At 41.0% G+C, this 18,937-nt stretch overlaps 2 protein-coding genes across 2 annotated transcripts; one reads left to right on the top strand and one right to left on the bottom strand.

The window, feature by feature from the left end:
• Nucleotides 1-2,670: 2,670 nt before the first annotated feature.
• LOC134673800 (trypsin-6-like) lies at nt 2,671-12,186 on the bottom strand. Its single transcript, XM_063531829.1, has 8 exons — nt 11,950-12,186; nt 11,557-11,707; nt 9,921-9,998; nt 8,174-8,318; nt 6,378-6,488; nt 5,762-5,923; nt 3,954-4,079; nt 2,671-2,802 (listed from the first exon to the last, which is right to left on the bottom strand). The coding sequence occupies exons 1-8, from the start codon at nt 12,056-12,058 to the stop codon at nt 2,689-2,691; spliced, it is 996 nt and encodes a 331-aa protein (XP_063387899.1). The 5' UTR covers nt 12,059-12,186; the 3' UTR covers nt 2,671-2,688.
• A 3,156-nt stretch (nt 12,187-15,342) lies between these two features.
• On the top strand, nt 15,343-18,868 carry LOC134673755 (kallikrein-6-like). Its single transcript, XM_063531774.1, has 5 exons — nt 15,343-16,066; nt 16,187-16,415; nt 16,744-16,999; nt 17,919-18,101; nt 18,257-18,868. The coding sequence occupies exons 1-5, from the start codon at nt 15,832-15,834 to the stop codon at nt 18,422-18,424; spliced, it is 1,071 nt and encodes a 356-aa protein (XP_063387844.1). The 5' UTR covers nt 15,343-15,831; the 3' UTR covers nt 18,425-18,868.
• Nucleotides 18,869-18,937: the final 69 nt, after the last annotated feature.

Raw genomic sequence — 18,937 nt, 5'->3', positions numbered from 1 at the left:
GTAACTCATAGATATATGATTTATTTTACAGGACCAGAAAGGATAGTAGTCTTGCCATTCTTCCACGCCTTTTCAGGTTACAACACAGTTTCTTTTGTGTGTGGAAAGGGAAAAAAAGCGTATTTCAAGCTTAAAGCGCATATCCTGCTGTAACGGAGGGCCTTCTTCTTCGTTACACTCTTGATAGAGTGGTCGTGGCCATTATGAAAACTTTTGAGCGACTCATTTAACGACACGTCGCCATTCCTCCCGTAGAGCTGCTTTCCGTAAGCATTCGCTTACTGTGACCGACACACTGATTTGGTTTGGTCAGTACATCTCATTAGAGATCTTCCCCTAGCCCTGTCACCTCCTACTCTTTCTTGCACAACTAGACGTTCTGTAGAGGTTCCGTCTCGACGAGACACGTGTCGAAAGAAGTTGAGTACCGAGTTTTGCCCGTAGAAAGCAACCGCTCTTTAATGCCAAGCTCCTCAATAATTGATGCTCAGTCCATGATATGCCCAGCATTCGTCTCCAGCACCACATCTCTAGTGCATTCACTTTCTGTTTTTCGGATGCCCTTATATAGTGTCCATGTGAGACATACAGCATACAGAAAAGTGGGAAATATGAGGGATCTGACAATCCTGGTTTTAGTGGTCCTTGTAATGTTCCGGAGGGATTTAAATACGGTAAACAAAACAACATTGAGCAGCCAATTTTGGAAAAAAATGTTATTGTCTTGTATGACAAGTAAGAGTCTTACAATATTAAATCTGAACAGATTTGAATTACGAGATGTGAATTGGTCCTTAGACATTATTTTGATACTATGCATTGTGTTACAGTGTTCGGATCAGGTACAAGTACAAGTGTAAAAGAGTGCCGAAAAGTACTTTTTACAAAAAATAATCTTCAGTTAGAGAATCTGCCTCCAATGGAAGATGCGCTACCTACGTAAACATATTCTCCGTGCAGTTTACCAAGGAGGCTATGTTTGGGGACAGATTATAGCCCCTCAGCAACAGCTTCCATGTCCTGCTGACTGGAGCTGGTCCAAACAAAATGGTTATTGGGAGCCCATATGTACAAGCCTACCTGCGGCGGCTGCTGCTTGTTTAGAGCTTATTCGTTGCCGCTGCAAAACAAAATGCGCAGGGAGGTGCAACTGCGTTAAGAAAAAACTAAAATGCACGGACCCATGGGCATATAGTGGCAATTGCGAACAATATATATCTTACTCGTATTTTAACCTGCATTTTAATCAAACATCTGCTTTGTTAATTTTATCACATTTATAATAACTCTATTGGCGAAAGTTTTCCCAACATCTATATTTATACATTTAATTTATATTTGTATATATATCACGTCCAGAAGTAATTTTCTACAACCAGAAGAATAACAACTTATCAGAAACCATCGAAACATACTTAAAAATCCTAAACGCTGCATACCGCTCTTACAATGCAGGTACGCCGCGCGACACAAAACATTTTTTTTATCAGAGTTATGAAAAAAAAATGTTTAACAAGTTTACTATTCTATATAGTAAGATAACTGGGCTATTCACAGGTATTTTTTTTCTAGAGCAAATCCTAATAGTTTTAATTTTGTAGAGGATTTTCGAAAAAAAAAGTGAAAAGATTTTTTTTGAATTTTTAATTTCTCGATTTTTTTGTATGGAAGAGTGAAAATTTAGTCACAGAAATGAATTTTTCATCCTCGAATTACACGAAAAAGACACCAAACTTGATATACTTGCTAGATGTATGCAGATATATAGCTTAGAGTGAGGCGCGCCGGAGCCACATTTGCCCCCCCTCCCCTGCCCACCTGCTGGGTGGAACCTCTTGGCAACCGGGCTTAATCGGCTCAGATCATCCCCAGGAACACCTGTTCCAAGCGGTTTGCTTTGTCTCCAAAATGCAAGGTGGTGGACCTTAGAACCCCAGCTATTAGAGTCTGTGTGGAAAGAGCAGAGTCGTGGACTGTAAGGGAACCTAATACAGATACAGACTCTAGTGTTTCTGTAATGTGTAAGTACTTATCTACATTAATTAACTTGTGAAAATACAGTAATTAATAATAAAAATCGTATTGTAACATTTATTTTAAACAGTGATAAACAAACATCCATATCACTTCCTCAACTCATTTTCAACCTCTTCAATACTCTTCCCTCTGGTCTCGGGCATGAGTACTAGGACTACAACAATGCCGAGGAGGTTCATCCCCGCGCAGATGTAGAAGTATGTGTGCATGCCGAGGGCCGCGGTGATGGGGGCGAAGGTCGCTAGCTGTGTGAAGCACATGATCCACGCCTGGGCTGTGACCATGCCCAAAAGTTTAGCTTCGTTAAAATCTAAAATCTTCTTAAAATAAAAACTAAAATACAAACGTCCGGAACACTTACTATATACATCATTCAGTTTTCATATGTAAAAATAAAATGTTATCGAGGTTTGAATTTCAGTTTTGACCCTACTCACCCCATTTTATGGTAGTAAAAAACCATTTACTTTTGATTGCTAAAACTAATAGCAACGCTGATTTGTCGATGAAATTATCAATGTTGTTCGTTGTTAGAGAAAAACGCTAGTGGACGGAATAGTCCTTATGACGGGATTAGCCACATTGATGACTGATGTGGTCACCGAGTGGTGCGAATGTAAAAAAAAAATAGAATATTTTTTGAAATCGTGTTTATTCGCTCTCGGACAAAATAACGTTATCACTGCTGTCGGCACTGTCCGCGGGCACTGAAGTGATGGGAATTGCCTTCAGGATCGAGTCCAGCCACACGCGGCTGTGAGATATCTGCAAGAAATCAAGGTTATATGTTGTAGAGAAACATGACAAAGACTGGGTATCATCTTGGGTCTTCCCATTCGTTTTTTCGTCAAGTTCTTAAATTAGTCATATTCTGCTTTCGTCACTCATTCTACATTGAAAGCCACCGACGATTGTGACGAATGTAGAATGGGTGACGAAAGCAGAAGAGGACTAATTTAAGAACTTGACGAAAAACGAATGGGACGACCCAAGACGATACCAAAGACTGGTTGGAGAATCTTAGGCAGAAAAGACTCCGCACTGCCAGGACACTGCCTGTAGCTGAAGATGCCTGCCTAGATGTATGCCTGGTTAATACCAGAGGGGCTACCGCGGAAACCGAAATTCACAAATTGCCGGGATCTTTTTCTTTTACTCCAATGAAGGCGTAATTAGAGTGACAGAGAAAAATGCCAGCAATTTGCGAACTTCGATTTTCGCGGTTGTAACCCAGACTTCACAGTCATCGCAGACGTTGTGATCAACCTCCACGCAACATTTAATACAATACAATACAATACTCTTTATTGCACACTCACATACACGTAGTTTACAATTTTAAATGTACTGTAACATAAACAAAGACAATAAAGGTGACAGTCATCGCAGACGTTGTGATCAACCTCCACGCAACATTTAATACAATACAATACAATACTCTTTATTGCACACTCACATACACGTAGTTTACAATTTTAAATGTACTGTAACATAAACAAAGACAATAAAGGTGACAACAGGCGGTCTTATCGCTTAAGAGCGATCTCTTCCAGACAACCCTTGGGTATCGGAGAAAATAGACTTAGACTTAGAATATACGTAGAATATATATATGTAGTAGGTGCAAAGAAAAAATATGAAAGACCTGACGTTGCAACAATCGTCTGCAATAGATGATGTGGAAAATAATGATGGGCAGAAAATGAAAATTGGCCGTTGTTCACCTATGAATTTTAACCTCTAGCCACCCATACGTCAAACCTTGCCAAGCAAAATTAAATTTTATTTTGTCAACACAAAGTTCAACTTAGAATGGAATAGGAGACCTTTTTATAGGTCTCTGGGCGGCTAGAGGTTAAACTCTAGGTGACACTCTTACTTCTGACTAGTAGTTGAGTTCTGTAATTTGAACTGACCTTAGCATAAATTCCAGGCTTGGACTTGTACGTGCACTCCTCGGTCCCGGAGAAGAGCGCGATGCCGTATAGCGTGCCGCCTTTGGAAGCGCCGCTAAAGTGTACGGCTGGGTCGCCTGTGTCACCCTGGTAACATAATCAGATTGTCTCAGCTAGGAGCTAATTTTACTAGAGATTACCTGAAAGTAACATAACTGCTTCGCTGTTTATAGCTGTGTGTCTATCCCACCAGACGGAGGTTGTAACGATTAAATTTCAAATTCAAATTAGTTTTATTGGCAGACAAGTTGGTAGATTGTAGATTAAACATCATGGTTTATTGATGAGCATGCGAACACGTATTGGCTCGCCTTTCCTGTGGCATAAGACAGTGAAGCCGAGAGGGTAATGCAGATGCTGTGCATCCCTGCGTTTCCTTAATTCCGTCCCAGGCGGTGTTAATGTCTTACACCATAAATCGTTTGCAATAGACGCAAAGACCAATGATTGAGGACCGTGGGAATATAACCAGCGACCACAGATAAGGTATATTCTATAGTCTATACTTTACAAGTAACTTACAGCACACAAAGCGATGCCTTTGACAGTGCTCTGCAGACTCATACTTACTATCATTCTTCTGATCCTCGGTGTCGCGGATTTAGCCAGAGTTCCGGCAGAGAAGGTAGTTTTAATCATAGATAGTTGTTCTTGTAACTTACAGCACACAAAGCGATGTCTTTGACCGTGCTCTGCAGACACATACTTACTATCATTATTCTCATCTCTTGGTGTCGCGGATTTAGCCAGAGTTCTGGCAGAGAAGGTAGTTTGAATCATAGATAGTTGTTCTTGTAGCTTACAGCACACAAAGCGATGCCTTTGACCGTGCTCTGTAGACACATACTTACTATCATTCTTCTGATTTCTTGGTGTCGCGGATTAAGCCAGAGTTCTGGCAGAGAAGGTAGTTTGAATCATAGATAGTTTTGTAACTTACAGCACACAAAGCGATGCCTTTGACAGTGCTCTGCAGACACATACTTACTATCATTCTTCTGATCTCTTGGTGTCGCGGATTTAGCCTGAGTTCTGGCGGAGAAGGTAGTTTGAATCATAGATAGTTGTTCTTGTAACTTACAGCACACAAAGCGATGCCTTTGACCGTGCTCTGTACACATATGGTCGGATTGCAGCCGGTACTCGTTCCCGTAGAGGAGACGGCACGACGCGCGAGGCACGTACGTCTTGTACTATCATTCTTCTGATCTCCTGGTGTTGCAGATTTAGCCAAAGTTCTGGCAGCGAGTGAAGTTTGAATCATAGATAGTTTTGTAACTTACAGCACACAAAGCGATGCCTTTGACCGTGCTCTGCAGACACACACTTACTATCATTCTTCTGATCTCTAGGTGTCGCGGATTTAGCCAGAGTTTTGGCAGAGAAGGTAGTTTGAATCATAGATAGTCGTTCTTGTAACTTACTGCACACAAAGCGATGCCTTTGACCGTGCTCTGCAGACACATATGGTCGGATTGCAGCCGAAACCCGTTCCCGTAGAGGAGACGGCACGACGCGCGAGGCACGTACGTCTTGTACTATCATTCTTCTGATCTCCTGGTGTTGCAGATTTAGCCCAAGTTCTGGCAGCGAGTGAAGTTTGAATCATAGATAGTTTTGTAACTTACAGCACACAAAGCGATGCCTTTGACCGTGCTCTGCAGACACACACTTACTATCATTCTTCTGATCTCTTGGTGTCGCGGATTTAGCCAGAGTTTTGGCAGAGAAGGTAGTTTGAATCATAGATAGTCGTTCTTGTAACTTACTGCACACAAAGCGATGCCTTTGACCGTGCTCTGCAGACACATATGGTCGGATTGCAGCCGAAACCCGTTCCCGTAGAGGAGACGGCACGACGCGCGAGGCACGTCTTGTACTATCATTCTTCTGAGCTCCTGGTTCTGACCCTCGCGGATTTGACCGGAGATCTGTCAAAAAGGACACGACTGGTAGGTAGAGTGGCAATTATACAGAATCCTCTTATTTTCATAGGAATTTGATTCGCACTCTGTCAGTCACCAATCGGTGTAGATATGGCTAGTCGGACTTCAGTTGTAAGAATCATCGTCGTTAACTTAAGAGTTATTCTCTTGTCGGTGGAGTATCTTCCAGCTTTCCCTATCTTGCTCCAGCTCTTCTTATGATACGACACGACCCCTCCCAGCAGTGCCATCAGTATTGGATGGAGGCCGAAGGCCGAGGAAGCAGGTTCTGATAGGGCTCTAGACCAAGCATCAAGGCGCGGGAAAGCGCGCACTGACTTCACTCGCATAGGTTTGCATTTGTTTAATAAAGACGTTACACCATACGCCCCTAGAGCTCTGCTGTCTGGTCTGAAGCTGGTCTTCGCCGCTGGAGCATGGATTTAGTTGGCAAACTTACGGCGCCGTATCCCGTGACGACGATGTGGCCATATTTCGGCGGATCGTCTGAAGAAGGCGGGGCAAGCGCCACTGGCTGCACGCGGTTACTCCGCGTCACCGGCATGTTTAGCTGCAAACAACATTTACATTAAACTATACAACATAAGACACAAGGAAAACAGACACACAGAGAGGCAAACGAAGTCACATATTAAGACGAAACAGGAGCTGAGTTTTAAATATTTTAGCTAAATTAACGGAACGGAACGGAACGTAAATTGACGGAAATGTGTTTCAATTAGGCACTTTTTATTTATCTCGTAAGTGAGTGCTTTGTATATGTAGTATCTAAGTTATAACATAACACTTTGTTTTGTTCTTAGTTTCTCAGTTTTTTTTTTCTCTTTGTTTTTACACTATTTAATTGGTGTCCTGTCACCGCTAGTAGGGTTTGATTATGTAAGCGAATGTTGTTAGTTTTGGTTTGAGTCTTATCTCTTTCATGTGTGCGATGTGTGTGTGTGTGTGTGTGTGTGTGTGTGTGTGTGTGTGTGTGTGTGTGTGTGTGTGTGTGTGTGTGTGTGTGTGTGTGTGTGTGTGTGTGTGTGTGTGATGCGTGTTACTTAAGTATATGTTTTTACTACATATCTATTTGCGAGTTCCTGTAATTGGCTCTATATATCTATTTAAGATTCCATTGTCATTTAGTTAGCTGTTGGATCTCCTTATGTAAATAAATAAATAAATAAATAAATATACCCGTCTCGCTAACGGAAGCGGCACCTAAAAGTAGTGCGATAAGGACAAGGCGAAAAATCCAGCGTAAAAATCTCAAAAATCGAGGTTTCGTACTCCTCTGTTTCCTCCTCCAAAACTTAACCAATCGTCACCAAATTTGGAAATCTAAATGATTATGAAATTAGGCCATTTTGGCCATTTTTGAAGGGCTCTAGCGCCTTAAAAAACAAAAATATCAAAAAAAGCAAAACGGTCCGACACAGATATTGACAATATTAATCTGTGTTGAAAAAATCATTGCTCTAGCTTCAAAAACCACGAAGGAAAACGAGGAGTACGTTTGTATGGAGAAATGACCACTCCTGTTGGCTCTTAAGGAGTGCCATTTTTACATAAGTACTTTTATTTAGCTTCACTGCCCATTATAATAATAATATCTGGAAGACTCAAACTAAAAACCGGGCAAGTGCGAGTCGGACTTGCGCACAAAGGGTTCCGTACCATAATGCAAAAAAAAACAAAAAAAAGCAAAAAAAAAAAAGGTCACCCATCCAAGTACTGACCACTCCCGACGTTGCTTAACTTTGGTCAAAAATCACGTTTGTTGTATGGGAGCCCCATTTAAATCTTTTTTTATTCTGTTTTTAGTATTTGTTGTTATAGCGGCAACAGAAATACATCATCTGTGAAAATTTCAACTGTCTAGCTATCACGGTTCGTGAGATACAGCCTGGTGACAGACGGACGGACGGACGGACGGACGGACAGCGAAGTCTTAGTAATAGGGTCCCGTTTTACCCTTTGGGTACGGAACCCTAAAAATGCGTATTTTTCCAGAGATAAGACCTAGCTAGATCGATTATTCGCCCCTGAAACCTAGGTATAGCAAATTTGATCGAAATTGTTAGAGCCGTTTCCGAGATCATCAAAATGTATAAATAAATAAAATTAATTACTAAGGACCGGTATAGACGGACTGCAATTTGTATGGGAACTGCACGTGCACGCCGAGGTTCCAGTTGGCGTGCAGTTCCCATAAGAATTGTAGTCCGTCTGTATCGACCTTTAGTTTCATACCTTAATGAGGGCTAGGTTATGCTCAGGATAGTACTGGTCTATCCTGTACTCTGGGTGCCTGACGATCTCCGTGACAGCAAATATTTTGCCGCCAAAATCACGGAAAACGGAACCGACACGGACTGACACCTCGTCCTTGGTAACACTGGGAAAACCATAAAAAATTACACATGTAACACTGCGTCTTACGTAAGCGAACATCTCACGAACGCGACGCGGCGCGGCGGGCCCAAGACGTTCGCGTTCGCAACGAGATCGCCCACGTGATTCACCCCGTGCCACATCGCTTCGCTTCGCGTTCGCATGTTGTTCGCCTACGTACTACACTGCGTTATACTTACAAATAGGTATTTGACGACCGTTCTGGCCTGGTGGGGGGTGGGTATTAGTGACACTAGCCCCAGCGGCCAGGAGCGCCCCAGTATCACAGTAGTATGGAGTTAGTATCACACGTGTGATACTAGAGCGCTCCACGCTCTCCCTATGAAGCCAATGGTTCTGGGTTCAAATGCCGGTAAGGGCATTTATTTGTGTGGTGAACACGGATATTTGTTCCTGGAGTCTTGGGCCTTTTCTATGTATTTACGTATATATATGTATTTAGAGTCTGGCTACTGAAATTTTACCTAAATTTTTGGCGGGAAATTCAAAAAATTTTGGGCTGGTCACACTTTGTGTAGTAGGAATCATACTTTTGATACTCGACAATATTTATGATATTCTGTGTACAAGTAAGGTACCTAAGGAAAAAAGTTAAATAAACGTTTACGTGCACTCAAAGTACAGTCAACGACAAACACCTAATGTTTACGTTCCAATATTTAGATTTTATAGATATTTTTCAGAACTTTTAGTTTATCCGTTTCTTTGTACACTTGTCATATTTATGAGATTCAGGCATTAATAAATTCACGTACTTAATCAAAGTAATACGCAAATGTTAGATCTAGTACTTAAAGTATCAAAATATTTATAGAGCACCAACCTCCTAATTTGTTTACATTTGGTTAGGAGTTGTAAACATTGCAGTTTTTCGTTATACAACGCTACACGTCGACTTCGCACATTGTCGTAATTATTTACGAGCTTAAATAATAGTTAGCGAACCTCACTCAGTATAGAAATTATTAATATTATTTAAAATAAACCTATTATAAATCGCAAACAATTTGAATGAATGACATAAATTGACAACTGACTTTTAGCTTTTTTTAAATCATAGACAATTGGTGATACAACAACGAAATATCTGTCAACAATTTTTGGTTAGCCAGACTATATCACTACACCTTATAAAACAAAGTCCCCCGACGCGTTTTACTCGAAACCTACTGAACGGATTTTCACGTGGTTTTCATCTATCAATAGAGTGATTCTTGAGGTCAAAAAAGTATACATATTTATGAACTCAACTGCACGAAGTTCGGGTCCTTTGATGAGCGCTAAAAAATAGACTCGACTAGAAAACCATAAAACATTCAAACAAATGAAACAAACATTCAAATCATTCGTAAGCACGAGGTCCTATATATGCGGGTTCCTTTACTTGCACGACACGTATGTTACAGGCATACATAGGTACATACCATAAAAAGTGTTCTACTTACTTACCGTGTAGACAGTTGTTACCAACAAAATTTCACCAAAACTGATCAAGGACAGACCAAGGTCAGACGGTTAGATGGCTTGTCGGCGACCGTGTAGCAAGCCTTTTAATTACTCCGAGATGGGCGATGGTAATACTTACTAGTCAAAACACTGTCCTGCCGTCAACACCCACTCTTTTCCGACCAGAGCACCACCACACCAGTGTTTATAGTGTAATCTGGAAAAATGACACCCTTTCATCACGCTACGAATAAGGTAGAAGTCTAGAAGTACAATACAAAAAAAATTACACATGTAATACTGCGTCTTACGTAAGCGAACATCTCACGAACGCGACGCGGCGCGGCGGGCCCAAGGCGTTCGCGTTCGCGACGAGATCGCCCACGTGATTCACCCCGCGTCACATCGCTTCGCTTCGCGTTCGCATGTTGTTCGCTTACGAGTACGTACTACACTACGAATAAGGTAGAAGTCTAGAAGTACAATAGTGCTCGACGCTGCACTAGTATTCGACACGGGCACTTTATGTCAAAGTAATATACATTTTTGAACGGCGAAGATTTTTCTGTATTCAAATGTAATCCTTGTCACTTTGACATAAAGTGCCCATGTCGAATACTAGTGCAGCGTCGAGCACTATAGTACTTTTCTACCTTATTTTAATCGATTCTGTATTTTTCTACATTCACACACTCGCGTTTGGTTTTCGACATTCGCCTCGCTATATAGTTCGTTTTTTTTAGCATTAGAAAGAACTCCACAGAAGCAAGCGTGCAGTTTTTATCAGGCTCTTTAATTCTTAATAATTATTGAATTATCTAATGAAGCATGGTCAAATACATATAATTTACTTCAAATTATTACCGCTAATAGTGCCGGATTTGGAACCACAAGCGAACTTCTGCGAAGTTCTTTCTAATGCTAAAAAAACGGACTGTAGTATTCGACACGGGCACTTTATGTCAAAGTAATATACGTTTTTGAACGGCGAAGATTTTTCTGTATTCCATAACGTAACATAAAGTGCCCATGTCGAATACTAGTGCAGCGTCCAGCACTATAGTACTTTTCTACCTTATTTTAATCGATTCTATATTTTACAGGGTTAGTAGGTAAGTACTTCATGGCTCGGCACTTTAGTAGGTATGGTGCTTGAAAAGTTAATATAACAACAACTACCTTTTAACTAAAATATTTATTTTCTTTAACCTAAGTAGGTGATCACATGTTGTTTTCCATAGAAACCCAGGCCTCAGGCACGCAAAGATTTTCTACACTAAACTCGTTGCAGATTTTCTCAGCGGCAAAATATATCGAACTTAGACAGAATTAATTCAGACTGTTGAATTAGACTGCAGATTACGTCCTACTTAGATACCTTCTGGTTAGTGATAATCCAACAGGATTTTAAGAGGAATGGATAAGCGTTGGTGGCCTAGCGGTGAGAGCGTGCGACTTGCAATCTGGAGGTCGCGAGTTCAAACCCCGGCTCGTACCAATGAGTTTTTCGGTACGAAATATCATTTGATATTTACCAGTCGCTTTTCGGTAAAGGAAAACATCGTGAGGAAACCGGACTAATCCCAATAAGGCATAGTTTACCCTCTGGGTTGGAAGGTCAGATGGCAGTCGCTTTCGTAAAAACTATAGTGCCTACGTCAAACCATGGGATTAGTTGTCAAGCGGACTCCAGGCTCTCATGAGCCGTGGCGAAATGCCGGGGTAACGCGAGGAAGAAGAAGAAGATAATCCAACAGGATTTTAAGGCACAGTACCTGACAGAGACAGTGTAGGGGTAGTCTTCCAGGCACACGAGGCCGTTCTCCGTGGTCAGCCGCTTGCGCCGCAAATGCGTAAGGTCCTCTTCGAACTTCGGCGGAAACTCACACTCCTGCTCAGTCGCTTGTACTTTTGTTGTAATCGTACCTGGATGTGATTACGTCAGAAGTTATCAATGATAGACCACGAAGGACGACTACTACGGAATATGGATGGCCACGTGATAGTCCGGGTCCAGGCCGAGACTGGTGATGCTTTCTTTAGAAAACTGAAGTGTTAGATGCCTCATCCCGGACCGTTCGATTGTGAGTCATCCTTAAGGTGACATGACGAATATTAAACAGTCACGTCACCTTTGACTTCCGAAGTCAAATAGGGCCAGGACTTACCACATTCAATATCCCTATAACTTATAATAACCATTAAACCTACAAAATAATTTAAAAGTCTACGTAACATATTAAATTGTATTTGAGAAACTTGCGAGTTTTTAAACATCCTATAAAAATATGACAACAGCAAAAACAACAATCACTAAGAACAGTAAAAGCTTTAGCATTTTGAGTAACCGCACTGAAGTAAACTGCAAACCGATGTGGTCACTTTCAACTGTTTAGCGAGAAATGTGCATAAGCAATGAGTGCTTGTTTAGGAAAGTAAAGCGGAAACAATGGTGTAATGTGTTGGATACATTAATAAACAATGCTTATCGTGCAATAATATCAAACGTAATAGCGAGTTGAGTTTGTTTTGGGTTTACATTTGGGCAGACGCTGGAAAACAACAATCTTTGTAACTTTTGTAGCTTTCTATCCTTAGCACTATCATCACGTCGTGACGTTGTCGAGTAGGAATATGTTTTATAGCGAGGACATCATCATCATCATACTCTGCTAATAAATAAAAATACCCACGGTGCGCGCTGGGACGCTTTGAGTCCGGGCCATGATGTTGGTGTCCTACACTTTGTTTTCAATAATGGGATATCGGTAATGCTTCCTATAGAAAGCAGCGCAGTTCTAGTGTGAATCTTCTTTAAGGCGCGCTTGATACCTGTGACCGTTGCAGGATATACTCGCAAATGAAGGATGAAAGAAGTAGGTAACCTAGTTTAGCAGTTACGGGGCAATTTATGAAATCCTATAATAGAGGAGCAGGAGATTTGCCGGAGTTAGAACTGTAATGTTCATGTGAAACTGTGCCATTAGTTAGCGACTTCAATCATGATTTACCTATAGCAAATACCTCTAATATAGGTAGATGACGAAAATAATGGCAATATTAAAATTTGCTGTCCTTAAGGTGGTTCGCCTAGGTTACTCAAAACTTAACTCTCGCTAGATGGCACCACTTTTGCAAAATTTCAGATTTTATTTTTTTGTGAAATGGTCTTGGTATTTGTATACTTAAAAGTATGTTTCGCGCACTCTTTAAGTAAATATTGAACTATTAAAATAAACATTGAATACTTCATTGTGCAAAAACCACCTTTTTAATTTGACGGAGTGTTGCTGTCACGCTTTTTCCTACTATTACTCACACATGCAAACAGTGTTTCCGTGATCCTTGTAGTAGACAATTTCACACAACGTAAGTATGTTGCAATAGCGTAACGGTATGTTCGTGGAAATACGTGGAAGAGGATTGGGGTTCCAGACTGGTGCGAGTAGGTAATTTCTTTTTGTTTCTCCTTTGTGTTATCTTACCTTTAAACGAGCAATTATTAGATATATAATTATTTATTTATATATTTGGATGGTATCAGAAACGGCTCTAACGATTTCGATGAAATTTGCTATAAGGGGTTTGATCTCTTAGCTAGGTCTATGAGAAAACGCGCATTTTTGAGTTTTTATGTTTTGTAAGCTTTGGTCGGTCTCCCAGATATTCAATCTCCGCTTGGCAACTAATCCCAGAATTGGCATGAGCACTAGTTTTTACGAAAGCGACTGCCCTGACCTTCCAACCCAGAGAGTAAACTTATTTGGATTAGTCCGGTTTCCTCACATTGTTTTCTTTCACCGAAAAATAGGTATCGGTGTATAAATAGGTAGGTATCAAATGCTATTTCGTACAAAAGTTCGAAAAATCATTGGTACGAGCCGGGGTTAGAACCCGCGACCTCCGAATTGCTTTCCGCTAGGCCAGCAGCGCTTCCCCCACATACTCAGTGTTATCAGGTTTTTTAAAAATCAAAAACCGGGCAAGTGCGAGTCGGACTCGCGCACTAAGGGTTCCGTACCATAATGCAAAAAAAAAAGCAAAAAGAAAACGGTCACCCATCCAAGTACTGACCCCTCCCGACGTTGCTTAACTTTGGTCAAAAATCACGTTTGTCGTATGGGAGCCCCATTTAAATCTTTATTTTATTCTGTTTTTAGTATTTGTTGTTATAACGGCAACAGAAATACATCATCTGTGAAAATTTCAACTGTCTAGCTATCACGGTTCGTGAGATACAGCCTGGTGACAGACGGACGGACGGACGGACGGACAGCGAAGTCTTAGTAATAGGGTAAAAACGATTACTTATGAAAGCAGAAGAATATAAATGATCGTATTAGATTTATAATTGTTAGATATTTGCCGTAACTTATTTTTAAAATGTGTTTTTCAATTAAAAGACACGTCAAGATTGTTTACCTTATTTCTAATGCTATAAAAAAACAAACTATAGTAATAATTGTGTTTTTCATTCATAGACAAAATCCATTATTTTTAACCACAGGAAATTTTATACACTTCTTTTTAGGGTTCCGTACCCAAAGGGTAAAACGGGACCCTATTACTAAGACTTCGCTGTCCGTCCGTCCGTCCGTCCGTCTGTCACCAGGCTGTATCTCACGAACCGTAATAATTTTCACAGATGATGTATTTCTGTTGCCGCTATAACAACAAATACTAAAAACAGAATAAAATAAAGATTTGAATGGGGCTCCCATACAACAAACGTGATTTTTGACCAAAGTTAAGCAACGTCGGGAGTGGTCAGTACTTGGATGGGTGACCGTTTTTTTTTGCTTTTTTTTGTTTGTTTTTTTTTGCATTATGGCACGGAACCCTTCGTGCGCGAGTCCGACTCGCACTTGCCCGGTTTTTATTGCAGTGAGGATGTCCTGATTGTAAAAATCAGAGAGATTAGGAAGAGTATAATTTCTAATTATCTTTGTAAAAATAAAAGAATAAGTGTAGCCCATACTTAATAATCGATTTATGATAGTAAGAAAAATTAAATAAAAATAAAAAAAAACAATACGAAATTTAGGTGTAACAAAAATACAAAAAGTTATGTTCCAGCATACAATGACTGGGGATCGAACCGGGAATCTTCCGTTTGCAAGCAAAAAAGCGACTGTTTGCATAACACGCCATGATAGTTCTTAGCTAAGCTGACGAACTTCTCGCTTAGGTCAATTAACTACCTGTCAAATATCAGTGTCAACAAAATTGCACTAAACATGACGGCACTCCAAATTCGAGCCGTGGTCAGCCCGGCAACGTCGGAAATGGTATGGCAACGTCGCAAATGTATCTGTACACGACATTTGTGACACACACATACGTAAAATTGATGAAAATTAAACTATGATTTTTGCATGATTTCTGTATGAAACGTTGTTTTCCTGTTAATTTCGCGCAAACGAATATTCGAAAGAAGATAAATGCGGAAATATTTGTGTACTAATAGTGTGTAGTTACTTAATGAGCTTTGATTGAATTTTGTATGAAAAGCGAACCACCTTAACAATATGTACAGTAAGGTATTGGTGCTCGACGCGGTCTCAGTACATGTCATCTTGAAACTTAAGTCATTGGCAATAGAGGTGACAGCAGGGTGTCATCTATTGGGCATTAACATGTCGAGCACTAGTATACCACCACCTTATTCGTACTTGTAGGTCTCAGTTGTATTGTTCGCAAACATAATCTCGACTGCACTTACAGAGATTACAGTGGTTCTTTACTGTCTTTACAAAGTCGTATTTTAGGCCACCAAATCTGGGCTCTATAGACGAAATGTCAGACAATTGATGCCTGCACCTGCTATCGTTATCGGCTTCCAAATACATGTCATAGCCAAACAACCATTGTACATAGATCTATTGTTTCTCACGAATTTACAACAATGGATATGTTTACTTTGTTGTTTTATCTAGTTCTAACATCATTAAATATCAGAGGTTCGCTCAGTCAATAGAGGACTCGCATACAATACGTATAGGCTCAGTCAAATATTTATTCTAACATTATTTGTAAAACTTGAGTGTAAAATGATTAAATATCTCGGATTTTTGCTTCTTTTAAACAGCATTTTTACTGAAGAAGATTACGATTACAGATATGACTATAATGATGACGATATCTCGAATGGAGATGATTATGTGTACAATAAAACAGATAAAGCTAGACCTAAAAGAATATATATTGATGGTGTCAATAATGACGACCGTAATTTTGTTAATAACACTTATAACTATATTTTCAAAGAAGGTTATCAGGATGAAGGTATGTTTACATATTTATAATGACTGTGTTGATAGATATTAAAGTTGACAATTAAATCCACGTTGTAAACTAGTCCACGTTTCAAATCATAACTTAATGATAACACACTTAACATTTCAGTGAACATACTAGATGATACTATACCCAAATACGCCAAGAAGATACACAAGAGGGACTGTAAATACCCGAGTAGCAGCGAAGAGAGTATCCACAACCCGGAGCCAAACACCAAAGACGACATATCCACATATCCATTCGTGGCGTCTGTGCTCCGCATGGGCTCGCACTACGCTACTGGCGTGCTGGTGGATAAGCGGTGGGTGCTGAGTGCTGCTGGGGTGTTTAACAAGTACGTATCGACATTAGGGACTTTAGGGAGGATTGTTCAGTCGCAAAATGTAAAGCAACAATATTTTCAAAAACAAGTGACTAACCGGATTAAGCTCAGTGGCTAGACAATGCAAAAACAAAAGATTAATGGAAAATTCCGAATATGTTATAAAAGATTTACTGTCTTGATTGACTGTTAGCCATTTTATTTTAGAACCTAAGTAGCCATAGCCTTAGTGTCATATGTATAAGGGTCAGTTCATAACCGTAAAAATTGACTTCTTAACCGAGTTAAACCGAGGTCCAATTGTCCATCCCGCACATTGTCACCAAATTAATTCTTTCAGCGTTCGAGAATCCATTAAACTGTACAGAGTACGCCTAGGCTCTGTAAACTGCAAGCGTGGTGGCCTCCTAATGCCGTTGCAGCAGATTGTGATCCACCCGTCGTATATGCCCGGCAAGCCAGAAAGCGACCTGGCCATGCTGCGTCTAGCTCAGCCGGCGGATCTCAGTCCCACCATCCATCCCGTTAGCTTGACTGAGAGGAAAGGGAGGGTGGAAATCAGCAAGTTTCTGACGATGTACTGGCCGCGGCTGATTGTAAGTGTTTTTTATTATTTTATGTGTTATTAATACACATCTTATTCTTAAGTTTATTAATCTTCTCTTCTTCTTCTTCTCCCTGGCATTATCCCACGTTATGTGGGCTCGGCAAAACATGTTTTTCTCTTCCATTCTCCTCTGTCTTTCGTCACCTCAGCAGGCGTGTCTCACTCCGCGATTTCGTCGCTTTGCTACAGGTAGCTAAAAGCACATCCGTTCGGCCCCAATTTTGGGGTTTGCCATGAGCCGCGCGTGGCGCTGTCGCCACCTAGCGGATATAACTGTGCTGATCGTAACAGACGCGTTTTGTTAGAGAGTGTGTCTTCTGTACTTAGTACTATTATTTATTCTGTGACCTCAGCACTCACTCCTTTCTATTTCATATCCTCTTTCACACAATCCATCCATCGTTTTTTGGGTCTACCATCCGCTCTCCGCCCATCAACATTCATTCCTAACATTCTTTTGCCTATATAGCATTCATCCCTCCTCATTACATGCCTATACCACGCCACAGAATAAATAATAGTACTAGGTACAGAAGACTCTCTCTCTCTAACAAAACGCGTCTGTCACGATCAGCACAGATATGGCCGGTAGGTGGCGACAGCGCTACGCGCGGCTTCTGGCAAACCCCAAAATTGGGGTCGAACGGATGTACTTTTAGCTACCTGTAGCAAAGCGACGAAATCGCGGAGTGAGCCACGCCTGACCATGCTAACCTGCTACTTAGGTTTCTTGTTTCTTAATAGGACAACATAATTCATGTATAAACATTGCGTGAACTTATTCAAGCTTCAGTCTTCTTCTTATACGAGCAGAGGTTTGAATCCGCGACCTTCGGATTGAAACGCGCATACTCTTACCGGCCACCAGCCCTTCTCACGCTCAAGCTTCAATAATTTTGTTGACACAGGTGGACGGGAAACCCCTCCCAGCAGACGCGAAAGAACGGCAACAGCACACCAGCATGCGAGTGTCGACACAGCGGGTGCTGCCGTGGAAGCAGTGCTGGCGGGCTCTGAGCCAGCGCCTGCAAGAGCTTACGCAGAACAGCTTCTGTCTGCGGCCTTTGAAGCGGTTCCACACTCTCTGCTTGGTAAGATCGATCATTGAAATGATGCGCTTAATGCCAAGATATGTATTGAACTTGTATCACTACTCGTACCAAAGATCCTTACTTTGATTTTAATTTTTTAAGTCTCAGTCATACAGTTTCCAAAAGTCATCTGATTGATTAATGTTTGCCAACAGCCCGACGTCGGTGCACCAGTGCTGTCTTCAGACGGATTATGGGGCATAATTTCTGGGTGGGTGGGCGAGCCCTGCAGCTACAAAGACCCCTGCCCTGTCGTGGTTGCCCGCATATCTCCGCCATCCATAAAATATTGGTTAGAGTCTCAGTTTGAACTTGAAGACTAAGAAGAAGGAATCTTCTGGACATTTCAAGCGCTAACATATTCCCAGAGTCAATTGAAAAGTCGTTTAGACATCGTTGGAATGTGACGTAGAGTTTGGGTATGGGTTGTTCTAATTGTAAAAATCTGTGCAGCAATTGAACAGAGTTTTGAGACTGAATCATGCTAGAACGGCCCGAGTCCGGGCCGAGGCTTTCGACGCTTTGTTTTCTGTGACGGTAATCACGTGATGCTTTCTAATAGAAAACTGAAGTGTCGGATGCTTCGGCCCGGAACCGGATCATTCGCCACATCCTGTTAAACTAACAAAGTTCGTCCGTTCCGTTTTTTTTAAAACATCATGTACATATTCATAGAAAGTGTAGGTATAGACAAAACACGAATACACCGCGAAGCACAAAAAAATCCAGTCTCAAATTTACATTTGTGCGTAGGTATACGCGTCAGCCTTTGTCCTAACGGGTGTTCTTTGTTATATTTACAAATACTTATTATATTTCCAAAACACCCATAGTTT

Source organism: Cydia fagiglandana, chromosome 19, assembly GCF_963556715.1.
Source record: "Cydia fagiglandana chromosome 19, ilCydFagi1.1, whole genome shotgun sequence".
Taxonomy (NCBI): Eukaryota; Metazoa; Arthropoda; class Insecta; order Lepidoptera; family Tortricidae; genus Cydia; species Cydia fagiglandana.
This window is presented reverse-complemented; position numbering and strand designations above follow the sequence as displayed.

What these genes read in the sequence shown, in the direction of transcription:
- LOC134673755 (XM_063531774.1), top strand. Translation starts at nt 15,832, where the DNA reads ATGATTAAATATCTCGGATTTTTGCTTCTTTTAAACAGCATTTTTACT. An exon ending in GCTGCTGGGGTGTTTAACAA is followed by an intron (nt 16,416 to 16,743) that starts GTACGTATCGAC and finishes TAATTCTTTCAG; the next exon opens with CGTTCGAGAATCCATTAAAC. An exon ending in GGTTCCACACTCTCTGCTTG is followed by an intron (nt 18,102 to 18,256) that starts GTAAGATCGATC and finishes GTTTGCCAACAG; the next exon opens with CCCGACGTCGGTGCACCAGT.
- LOC134673800 (XM_063531829.1), bottom strand. Translation starts at nt 12,058, where the DNA reads ATGTTTAAAAACTCGCAAGTTTCTCAAATACAATTTAATATGTTACGT. An exon ending in AAGGCATCGCTTTGTGTGCA is followed by an intron (nt 4,080 to 5,761) that starts GTAAGTTACAAG and finishes TTATGTTACCAG; the next exon opens with GGTGACACAGGCGACCCAGC. An exon ending in AGCCTGGAATTTATGCTAAG is followed by an intron (nt 2,803 to 3,953) that starts GTCAGTTCAAAT and finishes GATTTCTTGCAG; the next exon opens with ATATCTCACAGCCGCGTGTG.